Source organism: Syngnathus leptorhynchus, chromosome 10, assembly GCF_054491065.1.
Source record: "Syngnathus leptorhynchus isolate UIUO chromosome 10, UIUO_Slep, whole genome shotgun sequence".
Lineage (NCBI taxonomy): Eukaryota > Metazoa > Chordata > Actinopteri > Syngnathiformes > Syngnathidae > Syngnathus > Syngnathus leptorhynchus.
This window is the reverse complement of record NC_141204.1, coordinates 4068664-4092773: the sequence shown is the minus strand read 5'-3', so window position 1 is coordinate 4092773 and position 24110 is coordinate 4068664. Positions and strand designations below refer to the sequence as shown.

Genomic DNA, 24110 nt, shown 5'->3' with positions numbered 1-24110 from the left:
AATGCGTCTAATGAGAGTCCCGTCCAAAAAAGCTGAAAACGTTTTCAGAGCTTTTCAAGTATTCGAAGCATATTTACCGCATTACATTTGTTTTTATTTGGACTTTTTTTTTGGTTTTCCCCCAAATAATTCATCTGCTGTTTGGAAATCACATTCATGTCCGTCCAACGGACTTTACAGTACAAAGAGATTTCCATAACGTACATCAAACGTCCCTTGTCGTTTTGGCGTGTATATATTACCCGTGACGGACATGAATCACGGCAAAGAGGCCTCCTAGCTGGAGCCAAGTTGACAATGAGGGTTTCAGTAAATCTTATGCGGCCCCTCCGGCAAGGCCTCCGCGATCGGGTTTGAGAAGCCCCGAGGATGACAGGTGATTTCCGTAATGCCTAACTGATGAGAGCCAATCAGTGCGCCCTCCGTTCTGCCGGCTGTGCCGTTGTTGTCATCTGGCCCGCCAAAGTAAAAGATGAGCTTGATTGACAGATGCATCCGGGGTTCACAGTTTATTGGTTTCTAGCAGAGAGCCAGAGATGCCAATTTAGACAGGGTAGTGACAAAAAAGTTGCCATCTAAATGGAATAATTTTACCACTGGGAATTCTCAGCTGGCAGAAGAGTGCATTTGTGTGTTTCTCTTTGCCATCTTTAACAAGGCCCGAATGACAAACACGATGGACGGTAAGGGGCTGCGGCTTTTGATGCTTCACAGGGGATCCATGAAATAAACAATAGGCAGAGGAAGTGGACAAATTGAAATGAAGACAGAAGTGGGGCTTTAGCCTTTCGACACAATCAAAGTGATGCACGACTGTGTGGATGCAAAAAAAATGGTGTTGGGTTTTACTCCATTTTATTTTATCAAGTGGATGCATCTAGATTTGAAGTCCATGTATAAAAATTGGATCCGAATCCAGATCATTTTATTTTGTGAAAACATTGACGAATTAAATATGAAGTCAATTCTCACCAATTAATTCAATTTATTATCATTATTTATTTTATTTTCAGCCAAACACACAAACTACCTCATACAGAATCCCTGAAATTTTAATCCTCGGTTTTATGAGGTGAAGGAAGGCGCCGGAGTCAGCGAGTGACTTATAAAAGAATTTATTTCTCATGTGCACAAAAGGAATTGGAACAGAAGTGAAACAGAGCAATGATTGAGGCCACAGGGCTTCCCATATAGATTTTCTCCTCAGAAATCCTTTTTTTTTTTTTTTTTTTTTTATGTCCATGACACATTTCCCGTATCATCTTTACAACAGAGCCGCTCGCTCAGAGGTGCTCCACTTAGCACAGCTAAGATTCCCGTCCAAATGATGGTGGCGTGCACTCTGCCCTCAAACATGTCCAGCTGCATGTAGACAGAAATAAGCGAGTGTGGCAGTCTGTTTCTCTGACATCATCACGGTACCAGAAGATGTACAGTAGACGGGTTCACTAGGAGGCGGGAATGAGATGAATGTGTCTATACATTGAGAGCTGACCGGAAATTGGGTAAACCCAATGATCACAACATCTATAAATGGCTGGGACAGCAGTTAGTGCCATATATATTTTTTTTTTGCCACAGATTCGTTGAATTGAAGAGACCATTTTTCTCCGTTAGTCCAAAGCCCAAGAACAAAAGATGATACAGAAAGCCATTTAACTTGTTGCATAGTGACATAAAAACATCATCATGGCGTTATCATGGACAGGAAATGGACAAGGACGGCCTACCATTTTTGTGACGTTAGCCTCCTACAATTAGCATGTAGCCCGGGGGTTTTTACACAGCAGTTGCGCCTTCCTCTACAGCACAACGTAACAATTAAGACACACATGTAAATGCATCGGTCTGTTTATCTACAAAGGGAGCCGCTTGGGTCGTGTGATACTGCGACGGACGTGTGACAATATTTACAAAGGAAGGAATTGTCTTCACAATATTCACAAATCATTCTACAAAGCAGCGGGAACACAAGAGTCGCCGGATTTGACCTCGCCCGTCGCGTTGTTAGCGACGTTACGCTTATCGGAGATAATACTGCTTCGTTTATGCACACGTACACTGTAAATAAAATATTAAATATCAAACTAAGTCTTTGGCAAATGTAGTTAAAGTACATTCACAAAACAGTAAAAAAAAACAACGAAAAAAACATGATTTTCTTTCAGCCCACGAGTTAAACGTGAGGCAAAGGACAATTGTAAATGTCGTGAATGTTACTGAAGTGGCATGGCGTTGAACAAATAGTTTTATAAGGCGTACGTAGCTAATTTACAGTTGGTATGCTCAACTGGAGGCATCTAGTGGTATGACAAAGTAGCTGAATAGGAATTTTTAGTATAGCCAAGAAGCTATGGCTTACAAAGTCCACTGACTTCTACTATGCACACCTCATCGCTCTTGTTAAAAAAAAAAAAAATCATTTCTGAATCAGAGAATTTGGAAAATAAACCAACTAGGTTACAGTGCAAAAAAGGAGCAAAGGAATCTCATAGACATAATTGGAATACTAGCAAAATGTATCAATGCTCAAAATCTTTTTTTTTTTTTTTTTAAACATTACAATTTGTGACAGGAAAAAAATAATTTAACATTTAAAATTGCGAGTCGACATGTTTATTTTGAAAAACAATTTACATTTGATTGTTTGCCACATCCGCAGATGACGCTGCCATTTCTTTGTGGGATCAACAAAGAGGAAATATTGAAGCACCAAAGTCAAGGTGTCCCTACGGTACGGTGCCACGATGAAAATTCACGTCAAATTCTCTTTACCATCCATCTATAAAATCGTCCCTCTTGGTTTTCTCGTTTTAAAGTTCCTGTAAAGTGAAATAAATGTCTTCCACATTTGACACACCACAAAGGACTGTTACCAACCCTGCCAAATTTTTGTGATCAAAACTTCATCATTGTGAAGTCGCGCCATAACGAGAGGCTCTAGCTAACAGCTAGCTTGCGAGCTAACCTCACTTTAAATAACATCGAGCAGTTCAGTAATTTGTGGCCTTTAGGGACAATGCATTTTTAGTATGCAGGCATAGTTAGTTAGCTAGCTAGCTAACTAACAATAATGCTTGATACTATGTCATTTACACTTGCACCAGATAACCACTGACCGCAACAAATATATTCAGGTTCTTATACTGGGTGTAAAAAAAAAAAAAAAAATTGTGAAATTTTCATTATCTTCGAAAGTGTATTATGTCGTTAGAACCAAATCTCAGACTTCACTTTACAGGGTCTTTAAGAGCAGAAAAATACTGTCGTTCATAATGTAAAAGGATGGTGAGGGTTCATGAGTAAAAGAACAACACCAACAACAGCAAAAAAAACGACAAAAATAAAAAAAAAACACTTCATGTTTTTTTTTCCCCCACATGGACTCTTCACACGTCTTCAATTGAGATATTCCACAATATATATATTTATATAATCTCTTCAAAGTCAATCTGGAAATGTTCGGGGTTGTGGGATAGTGAGGGGCTTGATGCTTGCGGTGACTCTTATGGCCCAAAATGACGTGGTGGCAACCATCCTTCCCCGAGTCCGCGTGACCTGGTGGCTTTTCCTTTTCCTCACAAATTCCCTTTGACCTCAGTGTTTTCTCAGACGGGGACAATATGGAGACCTAAGCCGTGGCCTTGGAGTTTGAGCTGGTCTCCATGGTAACTAGTGGCGGTCGTAGGCAGCGGCAGCAGTGGGAGGTGCGGAGCCACGGGATGCGGCACTATAATAATAAGGGGAACCTGAAAGTTAACAGAAGAACCAGCCGTTGGAAAATACCATCGTATCCAGATGACATTTGTGTGCAGACAAATTGATTTCTCCAACACACACACACACACACACACACACGCGAGATTCACTTACTTAGTAACGCTGGATTGCTGAACCGCCACGCTTCGTTATAAGTCGTGTATTGTGGATGAGAATAAGGGTTTCCAGAAAAGTCCCCGCCTTTAGAACACATCAGCAGAAACAAACGTTACAAAAAAATGCTAACAACCCTTCATTCGTTTTTGCCACGCTAACATCAATTCTGCCGCTTTGGTATCATCTACGATGGAAATACCAAATATTGAAACCTGACGTCAATCGTGCTTAGCGCTGCGGTGGATCGGTCGTTCTACCAAAATCTAGATTCTCTTTGCCTTCTTTCTAGCTCTAGACTCAGATTCCGTGAAATGCGTACGCGTTGTCAAGGGAGCTGCCTTTTGAGTCGTTCCAGGCCACGATGACGGTGCGCCCGCATCCGCCCGTGCTTGTCGTGTAACCGGACCTCATCCCTGAGAGAGATAGTGATTTAAATATTTACAGGCCCTCCACGCCTCTGTGTTTTGACCCTTAACTGTTTGCTATGAACCTGAACTGCAGGTTAAGTAGAGGGGAAAGAGATACGCTCGGCAGCCCCGGGTGTCCGGGGAGGCGAAGAGAGGAGCGGAGGCGCTGTTTATCGACAGGGCTGGTGAAAGTGTGCCGTGTGGACACGGCCAGGGTAATGAGCGCTGGGAGCTGGAGTGTAACTGAGAGGAACTGTCCTATCTCATGGCCACTGATTGTGGTGATCGCCTATTGAGTTCATCTAATGTCCTCGTCCGCAGACGCAAACCGCAATCTAACACGACTATAACAAGCTCGCCTCAATCCCCGGCTCTGCTTTCGTATTAGCCAACGTGTTAGCTAGACTTTTTTTTTTTTTTTTTGGGTCGAGAAAACAAAAGCTGCACAAGAAGATCTGACCTCATACGTCTTTAAAAAGATGATCGGAAGTAATGACGTGTCACTCACCTGGAACCATTCCGGCGAGTGTCGAGGTGGGGTAGCTGCCTTGCCCCGTTGGGGGGACGTGAGGCGGGTAGCCTGGTAAGGTGGTGCTCGCCATGTCTCGACCTGGAAGGATTCACAATAGCACTTGGTGATTTGAATTAAGAAATGAACAAATCTTGTTCGATCATTTTTCTTCACCCGTTGTATGTTTCGCAGTACATCGAGAACATACATCGGACAGATCGACCCACGTGACTTCTGAGGGAAAGTGTTTGAAATAATGACGTTTTCTCATCAAGGACCTTAATAAGCCAGCGTTGTAAGCGGCTTTCTAACTGACAGCAGGCCACCGAGAGCACTCTCTGATCTCTACTCCACATTCAGCCCTCTAATTAAATGTGACAGCACCAGGTCTGGCTTGATGAAGGGGGGTGGGGTGGGCACACGGTACACAGAGCCACAGGTCCAAAACAGGGCCTAGCATCAACCCTATGCCCCCCCCCCCCCACCTCCCTTCTCCCCAATTTGGCCTCCTGTCGCCCCCTCAGACGTTGGGCCTGTCACGAGGCAAGAAGGTCCAGGAGGCCCATTGTTAAGCCCAGAGACGAGCAAGAGGTCATAGCAGGAGAAAAGCAGGGTGAAAGAGAGGGAGAGGGTAGTTAGTGGTAATGAGCGGGAAGCCGTATTGCTTCTGTATAAACAAAAGTTTTTTTTTTCCATGCTTCTCTCTGGCAGATAAATCTAAACTAAATGCGTTAGTTATTATAATTGAATGCAAATTGGATCGGGTTATACGGGGCCTTAAATCTGTACCTGCTATAAATCGCTGGCCGGAATAGCGGTCGAGGTGGGAAGCGTCGGCGGGAGTCGAGGCATCTACAGAGAGGTTCGACCGATGGGACAAGATGGAGGCTGGGGACAAGTCCCCGACAGAGGACGGGGTGAAAGGGGGCAAAGGATGCCTCATGGGGCTCCCGCTTTAAAAGATTAGAAGGTGAATGACATGGGTGAAGCTCCGCTAGGTGGAAAGACGAGGCAGGAAAAGATTTTTCCAGACACACGTACGGGGACGCTTGATTAGGGACACCCCATCCGATCGGGTTGGAGTTGATCTCACGGCTGCTTTCTGGCCAACGAATAGCGCAAAGGTTGGCTGGCGTGCAGCTCCGACCGCTTTGATCTCATTTGGCTTGATGAGCCTTTGGCGTCTTTCATGGCTTCGCCTCTCCAACCTATGCAATCAATGTACGCTCTTTGTCGACGTCCGCCTGCCGCAGAGCCTCCTCCTCTGTCGGCTGGGGCCTGCCGGGGAGGGATGGCTCTTTCCCCCCGACACTATGATAGGCTCATTAGCTGCTTTCCCGCATCATTGTTGTTTTACAACAAGACTGTGTGTTGCGATTCCTCATTAAGATAAGGGCTGCTCTATGGAGGCGGAGATCCAGCCCTGTCAGCACTATCAACCTAATGCCAGAGAATCAACTGACTGCTTTCCCAAAGAATCACACAGTGGGCCTTTCCAAAATCTCATTTATCCCTCTTTTCACTTCCATATTTTTTGGGCAGCTGGAGCAGAATTCTGGACATACAAATCACGGGACGTTAATATGACACGAATCAATCGAAGGTTGCGGTTGTTTGTAGTCACCCTAAAAGTTTACAATGAACCAACCCGAATAGACCGATGAATGATTTTCTTCTTTTTTTTCGGTTAATTGAAAGAGCTATTTTTTTCCGTGAACATACATATTTTTTTTGTCCTCGTGATCAAATCATTACGGCGAGGCTGACGTGAATATGTGGCAGAAGCGGATGCGCTACATCCAGTAACAAGGCCCCAACGTTTAATTGGCTCATCCCAGTCTGTCACATTTTCCGTATATGGAAACACAGTCCGCTTCAAGGATTATCCCAAGAACGCACGTCTTCATCTAATTATGTCGTCTCTTTAACGCTTTCAAATTGGGTACGTTTCAGAAATCTCTGCGCTAAACACATGGTGTTAGCCATTATAGTTCCCCGAGTCAGAAATCATCGTAACAATCACCCCGAGGCTTCATTATCGTCTCGATTCCACAGATATTTGAAAATACCGAAATTGACGTTCAATCACGGATCCAAACTTTGATAAATGTTGCCGAGCTGGGCTTATCTCCAACACGGGCACGTCCGACCGCGGGGTTTGTGTTTTCTCAACAGCCGAGCAAGCGTTGTCAAACAACTTAACGATACCGACGCTTTGTTCGAGATCACTGAACTCTGAAACTAATCAGACACGCCGTTGCTTATTGTCCCGGAGACGAGGCCGAGCCCCTAGCCTGTCAAATCGCACGCCTTGATGATGGAGGTGGAAGATAAACTCCGGGTCCTTTGGGACCCTTCTCTCCAACAAACACGAAGACGCTATAGAGTTCTCTAACATCTGTCTCGGCCTGGCAAACCACGCCGCGTCCACAGACCTCATCAACCATAGAAATGGACTGTTAAGAACCTACAGCGGGCGTCTGAGTGATGTGTTCACACATTGTTGCAGAAGTCTTCTCTCTAGTGAGCATTTCATCCTTAAACACACTCCAAGGAACTTTGGAGAAGAAAACACTTTCTTCACAAGGTTTTTGCTATCTTGGTCAAATACCATCATCAAACACCCAAAGCGGGTCGATGCGGATTGTCGAGCTATTTCATTTGAATCCTTTTGGGAGAAGGATTTTATTTTTGAACGTGATAGTCCGGTCCGGTCCGATCCAGTCCGTGTTTTACTTCAAATCGATCACGCCACTTCCCAAACAACCAATTCAGAGTTGTCAGGTAAACAGAGGACACTATTGCTACTGCAACCTTGGAAGACAAACCTCAGCGATTCATGAATCATTCATCTTTAATAGATTATGCAAATTCCAGGACATAAAAAATCAACAAGATCAATAACGGTGTGGATTTTAATTAGGAGCTGAAAACATTTCTAGAATGAATATAATCTCATCTCTGCCGCTCCAGTACGGGAGAATAATTTATTGATAATTGGATGCCAGCCTAAGTGAGCGAGGTAATTTAGTATTTTTTTTTTTCTTCCAGCTTTGGCATTCATTCCTATTTGCTAATATCGCGCACTAACTACATACAGCCAATCAATCTTTGCAAAAAAAAAAAAAAAAAAGTCGTAAAAGCGATTTGAAATGAGCATCTCTGTCTAATGTTTGAAACGACCGCATCAAGGTTTGTTGGCTTGAAACAGAGTTTTATCATGAAGCCGTTATCTGGCTCCTGGGCCCCCCAGGTGGCTTGGAGGCCACCTGCTTTGCGTGTGCTCCCCCGAGCGAGACAGCTTTCATAGGAAAGGTCCGGCAGGAAAAAAAAAAAGCACACCTTTCTTCTCCTGAGGCCCAACTTTTCTCGGCAAATCCACCTCCCACATACTCGGGAGGAAAAAGGGGGTCTTTCTTTTCTGGGTTAAGGTCTGGGGAGGGGGGGGGGGGATCATTTGAGAAGGGTCGATGTAGTTTTCAATCATGCTGTCCTCGTCTTTACTTCTCTTTCACACACACACGCACACACAATTATGTGACTTTTAATAAAAAAAAGGCAAGCATGTTATTGGAGGAAAACCTAACCGTGGGAAAGAACCTCAACCGCCTCAATGAAACAAAATTTCAATTAAGCAGCAACCATCAAAAAGCTCAAAGAAGTCACCGACTGCCGTTATGCGATACGGCGACGACAAGCTACTTATTGCGCCGCACCTGCCAAGTTTGCCCGGACTGTTTGCGACCCCCTCGGCCATTTTTTTTAAGCAGCCTGTGTCGACCACCTAACTTTGCCTTTAATTCTGCTAGCTCAATGCTAACACATCATCGGAAATGCTATTGACAGGCTAAGTAAGTATAATTGTAAAGAGTTTTATTTTGCTTATTACCAAAACACAACTGGCTGAGTCTGGAACGGATTCATGACATTTACATTCATTTCAATGGGGGAACTGTGATTTGAGATACAACTTCTATCTTTTTCTTGAACAAATTTGGACACCCTGCTGCAGATCTTTAGAATCCACTCTCCTTTTGGCCTTTCTCTCCCTGCGTTTAATCTTTCTTACTCTCCCCTGCTCACAATGAAACTCGGCAATCCAGCCACTCTCATCACGCCGCCGCTGTCAATCAACAGCCTATCATAGCCTTTGATGACAAGCAAGGTGTCGCAGCGAGAACAGCAGCTGTCTCTTACGTGAAGTGCTCTCCCTCAATCTGTTAGCGACCCGATCCAACTCCAACACCGGTAGCGTTGAGAGCTCCCCCCCCCCCCCCCCCACCCCCCCGTATTGGATTTTAGCGACTCGCTCGAATGTATTTGGAAAGAAAAATATCTGATCGTAACCGTTTAGCATCCCTGCTAGTCAGTAGGGAGTGAAAAGTTGGGGATAGCTCATGGTGGAAAGAGTGGCATTTATCTCCTAAGCTTTAAACTTTAATCTCTTATGTGCAAGAATATAGCTAATTATCACCGTTATCATGCTGTGTTATTGGAAGCCATAAACACTATTTTTAGTCATCAGCTGTTACTACCTTGATAGCGCACACTAAAGGCTCCCTTTAATGGAAAATGGAATGAGTTGGAACGTCAGTGGGAAAACAACCAAAAGCGCTTTCGGAAAATTGTATGGCTTGATGATCAAAAGGGGGATTCGAGAAAACGGGGGGGGGAGGGCGCCATAAACGGAAGTATTGACTTAATGTTGTTTGGTTTACTGTGCACAGTGGATGGAACGTACCTGTCACAACCGAGTAGCTCTGGGAGACGCTGGAGGCCAGGTCGGAGCTGCCGCCGCTGGAGAGGCTGGGCTTCACGTCTTCCAGGCCGGGGTTCAGGGATGGGAGTGAGTACTCGTTCGCCTGCGTCAATACAATTCAAGGGTCATTAGGAAATCTGGGCACAAAATGATTTTTAGGCCACACATCACTCTCAGAATTACTCCGATTATCATTTTTATATATCCCAATAAATAGAACACCTTGATATATATATTTTTTTTTTTCAATGCCGTTCCCTCGGATGTCTTATTGTGATTCCTTCCGGCTAGCTCCCGCGACAACACTCCCGCCTGCCGTGTATTTATTTTTATTTTTTTAACCGAGTCCCTGTGATGTACGTATGCATGCATTAAGTCCTCGTGTGAAGGAGAAGCAGAGGCAGGCAAGTCGAGCTAGAACGGGATGAGAGAGGGATTGGGAGACGAGTGAAAGGACGGAGTGTCAGCTGGCGCTTTGTGCTCCGCTGCAGTCATCCCTGTGACCAGTCAAGGGAGGAGACATTCAAGGCTTTGTTGCAGGAGAGACATGTGGTTGTGTTTTTAAAAGGAGATCCCCCCCCCACACATACACACTCCACCCCCCAAAAAAAAATCTCCTGTTGTGCGCTACCTCCAATACACGTAAACATCTCTTCGTTCCCATTTTATTTTACGCCCTGCGCCGTGAAAAGAATCGCATTGATCTGCTTTGAGTCGGGGCGATGACACTTCCTGGCCGGCCTCTTCTTCAAGAGGATAAGTGTGCGTGCTCGTATCAGAGGGCATCTGTTTGTCTCAATGGGACGGGGGTCCCTCAGGGGGGGAGCCGCTGACCCCGGGCCTTGTCCGCCTCTATCCCAGATAAACTCTAATTGTCTGCCTACAACTGTTCCCCGGCACTAGGCTGGATGTTCCTCTCTATTCCGCCGGGCCTCCGTGGCACAAGAGCCATTTTGTCATGCAGATGAGCCGCGGGCAGCGGCGGGCAGAACCCGGGCGGGTGGCGAGCGCAGAATGACCCCGACCACATGGCTGCCAGAAGTGTGGGAGGGGTGAGGCCTATTGAGCCCGGGCCTCTTCAAAATGGCTTTTTAATGCTTTGACGCAGACACCAGACAAGCCCCCTTAATAGCGAGTGTACCCCAAAAGGAGCGGGAGGGGCACACACAAAGAGTGCAAGCTGATTAATATTGCCGCAAATTAAAAGGGATTTTTTTTCTCCACCCGTTTGTGATGCCATTTTTAGCCCCCTTTGCCGTTCTCCTCCACCTTTTTAATACCTTTTCCCGTGCTCTTTGTGATCGCAAGTCATTTCCAATTCGCTTTGGTATTGATCTTGCCGTAGAAATCACTTTGGTAATTAGCTGCATTAGGGACTCTATAGCGGGCCGCGGCGCTGTCCCCCTGATTTATCGCCGCTGTAATTCCCAGCGATCGCGCAGAGATGAAAATGAACTCAATTAGGGGGCGGCGCTCGGGCCGCCTGGGCCCCCACATAGAGTCGGCACGGCAAAATTAATCGTCTCTTGTTGTTTAACTCTGGGATTCATGTAAATAAAGGTTAGCCGCGATAATAGGCTAGAGCTGCAAACGGAAGATCTTACTCGTGTCGAGAAATGCGCCGCCGCCGGCTCACCTGCTCGGGTTTGATGTGTTCGGAGGTGGGGAAGACATCCGGGTAGGAGGGGCGTTCAAAAACGCGGTCCAGGGCCTCCAACTGCTGTTGGGTGAAGGCGTCCGCTCGCAGGTGCTTCCTTAAACTCTCCACGCTACCCTGAGAATCGCTGCCCGGGATGGAACCGTCAGAACCGCCTGAGGAAAGAAGTGAGGGGCAATGTTTTGATGTCAGTCTTCTTGATGGCTTCATCGTTTTCAAAAGAACAAGAGTCCATTCGTTTCGATTCAAACTTTTTGCTTTACCTTGACTAGGTTGAAAGCTCTGGACATTATACCTTATCACCATGTTCATTTTATCCATGTTGTAAACTGGATTCGATTATTTCGAATGCATTCATTTGTGATATTGCTGGAGAAAGGCCTCCGCTCATCCTGGAATTTATTTTTGAAATTTTCAAGAGTGCTGCTGATACTTTTGCCTCAACAGTGTATATTCCCAAAAGCCCAGCTTTTGGAGCTACCACCTTAGTGACAAGCTAGTGAACCCCCAGCCACAAGGATATACTTTTTTTTTTTTTTTTTTTTTTTTCAGCCTACCATATCCCTGGAGGCTTTGTGAGATAAGCACCAGGCAAACGTGTTTTTGAGCAAAACGGGAGTGAGTGATGGCGAGAGGAGCAGCGGTAGTAAATTGCGATGGGGAACAACCTGCATGTCTGGCTTTTTTTTTTTTTTTCTTATCTACCTCGACTCTGCATCGTACACCCAGGCGGCTCCCGCGTCCTCCACCTCTCCTCGGCGGCCGCCATCAGCGTGCTCATCATGTGATAGGTCTATGATAATTGATGGATTACCTTCAGCGCAAATATATACGTGGAAAGGAGGGCGCCTCTTTCGGGAGACGGGAGGGGTAGGCGCCAGGCTCATAATTCAGGATTACCTCTCACATAGCCAAAATACTCTCGCACATATCTGATAAATATCCTGATGTCCTCATGTAATAGAAGGCCGAAAATACACATTTTAGTTTACCAGTGTGTGAGAAAAATAGTAGCCTGTGAGAGTATGAGAGAGTATCTAGGGGTATGAGAACATTTCATTAGTTTCTGAGTTAAAATAATGTGTGAGAGCATTTCAGTATTAGAAAATTTCTTTAGTTTGAGTGAAAAAAAGTGTGTTAGAGCATTTTAGGAGGTTAAGAACATTTCTTCAGTGTGAGTGGAGAAATGTGTGAGAGCGTTTCAGTAGTTTGGATGAGTTATTTAATTAGTGTGTGTAAGAATATTTCTGTAATGTGCGTGTGAGATTTTCAGTCGGATCTCTTGGCACGACCTCGCTATGTGTGAGAGCACTTTTCAATATCGTGTGCGCAAACCTGAGAGGTAATCCTGAATTATGGCCGTGACGGCCCTGCGATTCCGTCCACAGCCTCTCATTCTGCCAAAGGGGAAATGGAGAGCCATTATTTAACGCTACTATTCCCCGCCAAAGGTATTAGCCTTCCCTGCATATTGCCTGTCGCCCGGGGAAGGAGAATCGAGCGAGGTCCGAAAGACGACGGAGGGCGGCGAGGGGCAAGCGTATGCATTTCCTCACACGCTCGCCTTCTATACAAACAAATGAGCCCTCTCCTTTTTCCCGATCTCTGACCCCATTCCACCGCCGCCGTGGCACACTCATCACAACCGGGGGAAAAAAAAAAACCCTGTAGGTAAACCACCCAGCCGGCATTCCCGCCTCCCTCCTTTCCTCCGCCACCAGCGGATGAGGGCTTAGCTCCCGTACAAATCTGTCATTCTAAATTTGCAGCAGATTATGTTCTCTCCTGGGCCAGGCGCCGCTGATATATGATATGCAAGTCCACTATTGATTGCCCGATCCGCCGGCGGAGGAGGGAGGCGAAATGAACTCGGAATGAACAGCGTGCCTCAACTCATTGTGCGTATAATACTCTACTTAATCCCACATTTTTCTCTGCTATGGAATTCAATTGATCAATCATGTTCCACTGATGGTACCATTTCGGGGGCGTTATTGCCATTCTGCTCGGCTGCTTGACCTTTTTTCAATGGTTGAGGCCAGGGGATGAACCTGGCTCGCACCAAGAAATAGATCCACGCGGGGGGAATGGAATGGAGAACGGCAATTGGCTGCCGGTGGGTGTATGTGTGGACGGGGATGGAGGGCATGATGGCTGTGTTTTACGGGGGGGGGGGAAGACACTCTATTGACTTGTGGCCATTTTTCTCTTACCTCCACCAAATGGGTTATTTTTGTTTGTTTGCGGTATTATAGAAAAAAAAGAAAAGCTTAATTAATTTTTACATAATTTTTTTTTAAATTTAAAATTGAGTCAGTAATTAGATTTTCACCCCAAATTCCAATGACCCACAATTTGTTTTACATCATTTGGGCTTCCAGCTCATAAAACAAATAGAACACACGTTTGCCATAACCGTTCCATTTCTAAAAGAAATTGATTCCAGCTTTCATCTATTTGACCAATTATGCATATGAAGGCTTTTCAAATTTGTGGTGCGACCCAAAATAAATAAATAAAAAATGACAGACTCTGCCTTTCAGCGGAATTAACAGTAAATCATGCGTTTTGAGAATTCCCCATTAGGGCCTGATGTTTGACATATATCATATAAGATGGCTGCAATAAATCAGATTCATCCTTTTGACAGTCAGCGTGTCAAGTGAAGTGTGAAGCCCAACTGTCAGTCCGTGTGTGTGTGTGTGTGTGTGTGTGTGTGTGTGTGTGTGTGTGTGTGTCTCATTGACTGGTCTGTTTCATTTTCTCAGTGTTTTTTTTTTTTTGCAATCCCTTCGGGTGCCTCAGCAGGTATCCGCGCTATCACTCCCACAGCACCGGCTGACCGTGTTTCTTGCTCTTAACGGCGGCGTGCGAGGAGATAAGCCATGATAAAAACAGCCATTTTCACACGGCGTCCCTTAATAACTTCTCTTTGATGACCCCCCCTCCCGCCCCCCGTAGAGATTTAAGTGTTTCCAACTCACACCGACAAACACGAATTTGTGATAAACCGTCCAAATGGTGATGGAAACAATTAGCCTAGCGTGCTTGAAATTTGCGCGCGTATCCATCCACGGCTAACCCAAGCTACAACGCTATCAAGACTCTGTTTTGCTTTGCACCTAAAGGGGGGGGGGATGTAAATGTCCCACTGTAGAACGGTGGCATTCTCATGTCCTCCTTTCATCTCTACGTTTGTCTGATAAGATAAACCGACTGGAGAGACCCAGGCAGGATCTTGTTTGAAAGGCAAATGAATTCCTACACAGCGTCTCGCTATAAATCATCGGCTTTCCGACATCACGAGGCCTTTTGCCTCGTCCGGCCTGCGCTGATAGCTAGCATCATCACAAATTTGGGGCATCATTTGTTGATTTTGCTTTCTTTTCTTTTTTTTTTTTTTGAACGCATTTAGAGAAGAAATAAGAGGGGAGCACAAACAAAGTGGTATACCCAGAGGGTGAACACTGCTTCCCTGTAAGCTAGCTATATTTATGAAACCTCTGATGCGGAAATGAGAGCAATGGGGGGAGGGCCGAGCGGTAGAGAGAGAGAAAGAGACAGCACTGCCTAGGCTGTTAAGATCCTGTTATGTTATATCGTGTTTAAGAGCTTTATTAATTCGATTTAGCACCATCAGCCAGTTTACTGACTGTCAGCAGACGTCAAGATGCTGCTTGATGCTCACAATCGTTTTACTCCCGCCCCTCCCGTGCCTTTTTTTTTTTTCCACTATTTAATTTCAACTCTGGTTGCTAATCGAAATAGAAGCAGGCTAATACGCACAATGTCATATGAAGAAAATGAGAAGGATATTAATTAGACAACTATTTTAAATCCCAAAGATTGATTTTTGATTTTGAAACAAGCTGGATCTAAAGATGTTTTTTTTTTTTGGTGACCACTTTGTCATTTATTGTGACGACTACGACTGCTGCGCGAAGTTAGCTAGCTAGCTAGCCCACGCTGCTCACCATGCATACCAACAACTCTCATACCAAAGTCCTACTTTTAGTCGATGTTTTCAATTTTCAACACTTTGGCAGGGTTTTTAACAGCACTCCACTATGTGGTGTCCACTTCAGAAGACATTTATTTTCACCTCACTGTGACTTTAAAGAGGAAATTGGAATTGTCCATTCAGACAGTTATCTAGTGCACCCCTGTCCTGCTTTTATACGACTTCTCATTTGCTCAGAGCTCTTGAACCAGCCCGCCGTTTAGCATTTTCAAGTTTTTTTTTTTTTTTTTTTTGGGCGGAAACATAATTATTCCTCTTGCCTTTTTCTCCCTCCTCAAGCTGAGTAATGCGTCGCTCCATTAATTCTCAGCGTCGCTGGCCATAATTGACTTTTCCCTGACATGATTCCTTCTCCATCCGGCGAATTGCCTCTCCGTATATGAAGAGATATATATTTATGTGTGTTTGTATCATAAAGGGTGCCACTGTTTACAACGCCAGCCGTGTCGCCGAATGCAAATGGTTAACCCGGAAATAAGACGCCGTCGATAAGAAGTAGGAGGAGGGGAGACCCTTTTGTGTCCTCTTCCAACACTGTGGCCGCCTCTTGTCTCCATGTTCCGCTCTATGGACCCTCTCATACCTGCCCCCCCCCCCCTCCAATTCACCCATCCTCCCATCATGGCGCTCATGATGCTATTTATTTCTCTTTTGCCACGGGTGCATTTATTTTCCAAAGCGCGCCGCTATTGACTCATTGTCACGGACTGGCTTGACTAGCCAACCAGCGGAGTCTCGGGTTAAAAGCCACACACTAACTGATTTAAACTCGGCCGGCGGGTCGCGCGTGTTAAAAGCTACACACGCCGTACAATCATCCAACACGGCCCAATATCTCATGCGAACAAATCAAAACACAGAGACCCGGTAATCAGTTGGGCTCGCCTCCTGCATACAGCCTCCTTTCTTTTATGTCACGACTTAACAACCCCGCCAGGTCGTATTTTCATTTTCTCATCAGCTTCCTATGCCGCCGTGCTACAATCACAAGTTATGACCTTTGTTCTTTTCTCTGATTTATCACCGTAGCTCCTCCCGAAAGTTCCGCTGGACTCCGTTCAGGAGGTGCTGATCCAAACTTGAGGTCACATCAACCCGCCCTGGCCCCGACTAACTGTGGTTGAAGGTAAATCTGCGTGAACCTGTCTCCTTTTTTAATTAGCTCCTAACGATATTTTTTTGATATGAAGCCGGAACATGTCATGTTTTTTTTTTGTTTATAACTTGAAAAACGACTCACTGGGGGATTCCACGATAAACTGGGTCGCTCCAGAAAAATATTTTTTTTTGTTTTGACACGTGTGACAACGGCACAACATTCCTAACCCGCGTTTAAAAGAGCGAGCGAGTACAACGGGCTAATTTCCCCTACTTTTGCTTTTAATGCATTTGGCAAGGAGCAACATTCCATTTCCTGTAATGAGATACACAAATAAATGCGGCTATGGATAGATTTGGAGCGAAGCGGAGTAGTGTTGGCGGCGGCGAAGCTGGCGGCGGAGGCTAAAGGACACCTTCTTCCCAGCGTTGTCGTAATTGCTATCGCTGCTCGCAGACATGCAAAGCAATCTCTCCGCAGATAGGGTTGAGACTCTTTTTTTTTTTTCCCTCCTCTCCCCTTAAGGCTATTTCTTTTGTCTTTTTCGATAGCTTGCGTATCCACGATAGAGCGAGGGGGAAAAAAAAGGGGGGGCGGGGTGTTAATTTGTGAATTAATAGCTTCCTCTCTGCAGAATTGCAAATTCCTTTAAATGTCACCATGTTCAGAGGGTGAAGAGCATTCTAGGGGTGGTGGTGGTGGTGGGGGGGGGGGGGGCGTGCAAATTGTCACCCTTATTTCATACACGCATATGCTTGCAAAAATACATCCACCTTTGACCCAGCCAGCCCCCTCCAAAATCATGTTGATCTTTTTTTTTTTTTTTTTTTTTTTTCCATTTCAAATGATTCATTTTAGCTTTCGTCCCTTCAAGGGCCGAAAACAAGAACAAACAAAATTCAACTTACAATGTCCTATTTTCCTTCCGTCCAAGTGGTTACCAGTCCAGAGAACTAAAAAGACAGAAACATAAAGGCGGGATATTTTTTATTATTTTTTTATCAAATGCTCTTCAGAAAATGTTGACACACACATGCTCTGGCTATGTTGCTACACCTTTTCAGGTCTCCACTGGGGACATGTTAATTCCCAGGCATTAAAAAAAAGCCAATTGTTTGCGCGTCCAATAATCTATTAGCCCTCGGGCAGCGTGTGTCCACAATGAGAAAATCTGGCTCGGACCGGTTTGCCTTCTGCTTAATCTTTGAATGGATCTGCGTGTTTTTCTTTGCCAAAGCGTAGTTTTGTTTGTCTAAAAATAGTATCGATTAATTGCGGACAGTTCATTGGCTGATGTTTGAACGAGGTGTAAAATAAAAACGTTTGGCAACAAACAAGGCATCAAAAACAAGCTTGATTGAATCACAAGCCCCCCCCCCACCCACCCCGCCTGATACACAACATAACAAGTCACCGGAGAGGCAACTCGGAAACAACCTCGGCGGCTGTCATAAATGCCGCAAAAACTTCACACAGACAGACGGACAAGCGAGAGCGGGAATTCGAGAGAGACCGTCCTCTTTTGCTCACCTTCATCTCGTTTCCTCTTCTCGCCGTTGGAGCGGGGGATTCCCAGGATGCCGTTGATGGAGTAGGATCCTACGGGATCGTTGGAGGCGCTGGTCACAGGCGGGGAGGCTGTGCTGGGTACTGATAGGGAAATATTTCAGTCAGGTTTTGTTGGGCAAAACTACCGTAATACTCTAATAGATGTACACTAAGAAGGAAAGTGCCACAGCAAAAGGAGGATAAAGAATATATGTTTGTGAGAATTGTTGTATTGTCTCTCTACATGTGTTGCTTCACCATTTGTGTTCAAATAATCATTTTAGTAAGGTTATATCGCTTCTATGAGGTATCAGGTCAATTTTGTGAATTTTTCCTAATAGAGAGCGCACTATTACATGATAAAGAAAAGCAGTACGGCAAATGAGTAATTTTTTTTTAACTTAAATTCAACATCCTTACGGAAGCTACCCTTAATTTAAAACTTTTAAATGTGCGGAAAATACGGTAAATTATTCGGAATTTGTATATAAGCGGCCTAGGATTGTTCACAAAGATTTCTGCCAAAAATCAATACACTAATTAAATAAAATCACAGTCAGAACACAATATTTTCAGATGATGGACTACATAAGTAATTTGTTCACTTAAAATATTTTTTTGTGGACGATGCACTGTAATTCATCAAAATGTCCACACAAAAATGACAATATAATTGAACCAAAAATCCATCAAATGTTCCCAGACAGTGAAAGAGTGACTAATTCCCCACACAGCCTCAGTGTGAATATTAACCGTGCTTTTCTGTTCATTCCGTGAAGTCCCAACTCTCACCTATGGTGTGTCCCGGCGTGGAGAGCGGCGTGACGGATCCGTCGGGGGACGGGTGGAACTGCTGCTGGACTTTGGTGCGGATAATCCTGGTAAAGTGAACAACACCCGCACACACACACGCAAGCTCAATCAATGCCGCCTCCCGAGCGTGGAGATTTCACAGCGGGCCGGGCCGCCCCGGGACGCTTTAAACACAGCTCATCATGTCCACTTAGGCTCCCGTGCATGCCAAAGCGCGCCGCGGTCCGAGGGCCCCGCTCCTATCCTCCTTATTCCAAGCCCAAATAGGCAATCTCTTGCTTTTAGACTCAATCTCTCGAGTTTGTATGTGTGCTTTCAATCTGGCTGGATTCTGAGCTCCGAAATATGATGGAGTCCAACAACACGCACATGCGAGCGAGGGGGGACGATGTGACATGGCGGGAAAGTCTTCATTGCACTTTGGTCTGAATGATCTTGCAAACAAAGCATGAAATCACATCAATTCACCTCAATGATCAGCTTGACTGACTCTACCTGGCCAAGTCTAATAATCTCCCTCCCCCTCTGGCTGCCTCTTTTCCTCTCTCCCAACCCCACATCCATTTCTGTCATATCTACTTGCGAAAGCACGTTCGGCACCAACCGCCGCCGAGGAAACAATTGCGGACCGCCGTCTGTTAAAATTTACAACTATGTCGTTTGCCCGAGTTTGACGAGTTGTTTTTTTTTTCCTTCCCTGGGACTTGGCATCAACAAAAACTTGATTCAGCACTCGTTTCGGGTTGTTGAGCATCATAATCTTATGCTCCAAGCTTTGGAACGAGCTAAAGACAACAAAATCTGCTGAATTGATCATTTGTTTGATGCAAAGTTCCAGTGCAGGCCTTTGAACGATTTTTAGCTTTGTTAGTTTGATTTTCATCCAAATTTGCCATTGAAAGCGTAAATTGGTCTTTATTTTCCAATTGATTTCAAATGGGTCAAAAAAAAAAATGAAATCTTGCAAAATCTCACACTGCAGTGTCATTTAAAATAAATACAATTTGTAAGAAACATGAAATCGACACACACGATTTGCCTTCGCCGGCCATGTAAAATTCCGTCACTGGCCATACCTGGCCCCCGAGCCTCAAGTTAGACACCAGTGCCATAAAGTGACATTCAACTCTAGTCGACGACAGAAAACTACGCTTGGCCTTGCATGATACAACATCGAAAAAAGGAATTGTAAAGTGATTTTTGTGACACCCTATATAGAATAATTTGTTAATCATTTGTTTTCGCACATTAGCTGGATTAAAATTGCCCAATATCAAAAGTGGCTTTTCTGGACGCTGTCCTTCCTTCACCTTTGCTTCTCCCTCACCTCTTTGCTGCTTATTTCCCTTCATTCCATCCTCAGCGACCGCACTGACAAGTCACCCGGCTTTCAAACAAGCATAATACGAGGATTGCTGTAATTCTTTTAGGCAAACACACGTTTACGCTGGGATTTGCACAAGCTCTTTTGTCAACACCGATCGCATTACATCGCACCGTGACCGTGATAATCTTTTGATTGACACGCGAGCATGAGATCATTGAATAACAGTCGGCGTCGGGAATCCCGCGTCGGGGGCCGACAGGTGTGACAAAAGAGAATTACAGGGTGCGCGCCGTGTGTGTGTGTGTGTGTGTGTGTGTGTGTGTGTGTGTGTGTGTGTGTGTGTGTGTGTGTTCAGGGGTCGGGCAGCGAGGGGTTAACGTCCTCGGGGGGGGGAAAATTGTACACTGGTTTCATGTGTCTCATGTGTCCTCCACAAAAGGCCCCGCAGCCTCTTCGAGAAAACACACATCAATATTTTATTTGAATTTCTAACATCTCACCACAACGGTTATCTGACCGCATGGCTCGAGGGAGACTCATAAATTCAAGGACTTTGTTTTCCACTCTGTGTTGTCGCTATTGAATAAGCAATTTTCGACGGAGCGAATTAACGACTTTTGTGTTCCGGGCCGGTGTGGAAAGAAGGGAAATCCCCTGAAGGAATATTAAAATGAGGATCAATAGTCGCTTCTTAGGGGGGGGACCACGCGGCAGAAAGCAAACCTGCCTCCTTGTCATCTTTAATAATTCAAGGTGGGAAAAGCCGGGACATCCTCTTTAGTCGGGAGAGCAAAGGTCAGACCCCCTTTAACCGCAAAGACCGCCGACTCGCTGCAGCCTCGCGAAACAACAACCCCGCAGGTGCGCGCTGGAGAAACTCACTTTTTTTTTTTCCCCCCCTCTCTTTTTTTTTTCTTCTCCACCCCCAGCAGCTATTATGAGACATTGTTGGCAAGTTAGAAAAACATACCGCTAGAGCCAATGTCAATTATTAACACTCGTAGGCAAGCGTGTTTTTAAAAGTCAAGCCAATTTTAGCAGCAACAGGTCAAACACACAAATACACACACACACACCGGTATTGCAAACCTGACCGAACATTTTATCTTGCCGTGCACCGGGAAAGACAAATCAAAAACATTCAACCCACAAATGCTTAGAAGACACACACACACACAATTTTCTCTCTCTCTCTCTCTCTGTCTTTCTTTCTCTCTTCCCCTCGCTCTCCCTCTCTCTGTCACTCTCTACATGTGTGTGTGTGCCCGTGTGTGTGTGTGTGTGTGTGTGTGAACGTCCAGCTTTTTCTACCTTTAGTTGGACGTGTTATGAGACTCTCCTCAGCTCATTAAAATGTAATGCCGATGACCAGCTCTCTGGAACGGTGGCTCCTAACCAAAGTTCAACACTCCTCCGAGGGCACTTTTTCCCCCCTATCGCCACCACCAGCATCATCAAACTCTCTCCAAAGACATTTGAGCCCATTTATGGTAGAAATAGGAAACTATTTTAAGCTAAATGAAGTAATGAGTAGTGATTTTTTTTTCAATCTTGTATTTTTTTTTAATAGATATAATTGTACAGGTTTGTTTTCATTAATTGGAAGTAAAAGAATAAAGGCCCAATTATGGTAAGAATAGAAAACATTTTAAGGCTAAGCATGAAATAAACGTCATTTATTAATTTTTAAAAATGTTTTCAAATAGAATTATCATACATTTTATCCATACATATTGTATATACACAGTAATAATAGTAATTATATGGTCTCACTTAAAGCAGGAATAAAATTGATATTATGAAATAGATTTGGTATGTAAATTGATTTAAAGGTATCAATCTATTAATACGAATAATGATAATGATAAAAATTATAATTATAATGAATCATATTTGATTCTACATCAAATAAATGTGATTATTTGCTGAGGTGTGAATATTTGCTGCGTTATATTAGTTTATGATTACATATTGAATATCCACGTTAGTAATACAAACGATGTTAAGTTATAAAATTAAATTTTATCCAGAAATAGGCGTAATAACCAATTTGTGACAGGAATAAATAGTACATTGGGCTCTACATATTAAACACATTTTAGGAATAAAACTATTTATGAACGGAGTATACATTATTATAGTTGATAAGATCAATATCAACATGAAGTCAGAGGTCATTTATAGATTACACGTACCACATAATTATGAAACCAAAAATCCATTTATGATAGCAATAGAAACAACACAAGATTTTTAAAAAACGTGCACAAATTCCATTTCCAATCGTAACGATAAGAACGGCGTCAAAAAGCACCCGATTGTTGTCCAATGAGAGGCGACACGTCACGTGTCCCACTGCGCTCCGCCTATTCAAGCATTTTGCGGGCATTTCCCGCCGCCTGCAGACCTGCTTACACCCTATCGATCGCTTTTTATCGAGACAGATGTGATTTTTTTTTTTCTCAACCCATGCTCTCTCTCTCCTCCACTCTGCCACGCAAGCTGCGTGTTTGACGGCCACCATCCAGGTGGATTGAATTGCATTTGCAACAGACCACCCAAGTTTGGATGCTTTCATCAAAAAATAATCATCATTAGGATAACTTTGTACCTGTTGATGGACGAGACGCTTGGCACGGTGTCGTTGTCGCACACCCCTTCGGCCAATAGCCGGTCCCGAATCTCCCAGGCGAACATGGTCGGGTTCTGCCGCTTGTACTCTGCAATCTTATCCACCACTTTTGGGGTCGCCACCTTCGGTTTGGACCCCCCGATCACCCCCGGTTTAATACTCCCCGTCTCGTAGTACCTGCACACAGTGCACGTTTAATGTCGACAGCGATTCATATAGATTTTTTTTTTTTTTGCAATTTAGTGCGTGGATTCGGAATACACACAAAAAAATACACGTTGAATTGCATTTTCTTTTAAAATCACATCTACGGCGCTGAGTGGAGTGGGAGTGGGTTTAAACAAGTGTGCATGCATGACATGCCACCATGATGTATTAGCGTTATTATACCTAAAAATCAAAATAAGATTTTTTTTTTGAAAAAAAAAAGCAATGTTTCTGACAAACATTCAGTGTGTGTGCATTGAAATACCTCTGAAATGCCTTCTGATAGCTGGGAAAAAAATATATGTCAAAATATTACCTCTCGTGCTCACGTGTGTTGAATTAGACAGAAAAGCAAAAATAAAATAAAATAAAAATCCCGCGTTTTAGGGATTGCGATTTTGTTTTAATATTTCCCATCTCGCAAAGCTAAAAAAAAAAAAAAGCAATGTGCAAGCAAAAAAATAAATAAACAAATAAATAAAAAGCTGACTTCTATACATCACAATATGGCTGAGGTTAGAATGGAGCTGCGACGAGATTGATGTTTTGAAACTTCGTGCGTGCGTGGATTTTTTTTTTTTTTATGTATTTATTTTTTTACCTGCCGAGGATTTTGCTGACACAGCCGTGACTGACCCGGAGCTGTCTAGAGATGTCACACGGGCGGACCCCTTGGTGGGCAAGCTCCACGATCCGCTGCCGCACCACGTCCGGCAGGGGTCTGCCGTTCACGAACACCCCGCCGAGTTGGTTCACGCCGCCGTGCCCTGCGTGGGATACAACAGCGGCACCGGGGAGGGGGGAAGCATAACATTACATACCTGAAGACGACTCACCTGGGTTCAATTCCCGCTTTTTTTTTTTTTAATTCATCGCGTGGGAGTTATTTATGCGTAAATTGCGTGCGTAAAAGTATTTCCGTGTCCTGCTGAGGTCATATTTTCCAAGATCAGCTCGTGCAGTGCAACACATGTCGCGAGTATTACATTTCGCCCTGTTTAATTTTCCCTGCACGATTATAGTAAATAATTAAAATGACCTTTGATAACTCATATTACAAACGCGGATAAATAATTGAGGCGCAGGCCGGAGCTCGTCTCAAACAAAAACTGTATTTTTTTAATGCTTTAATTCTTTTTGTTTTTTAGCACTCTAATGAGAAATTGTTTGACATCATTTACACACACTGCTCTCCATAATGTGATGTCACAGGTAATAAAAAGCTTTGTATTCAAATTGAGCATTTGAGCAGC

The 24110-nt window shown here is 44.3% G+C and overlaps 1 protein-coding gene across 1 annotated transcript; it reads right to left on the bottom strand.

The window, feature by feature from the left end:
* Positions 1–2608: 2608 nt before the first annotated feature.
* pax2a (paired box 2a) lies at positions 2609–23637 on the bottom strand (the record flags this gene model as incomplete). Its single annotated transcript, XM_085922580.1, has 11 exons — positions 2609–3749; positions 3874–3960; positions 4792–4893; positions 9536–9656; positions 11190–11365; positions 17239–17283; positions 17861–17980; positions 18671–18756; positions 22630–22827; positions 23123–23143; positions 23459–23637. Coding segments are annotated over 11 exons (1212 nt in total), but the record flags the coding sequence as incomplete, so codon positions are not given.
* Between the last annotated feature and the right edge of the window lie 473 nt (positions 23638–24110).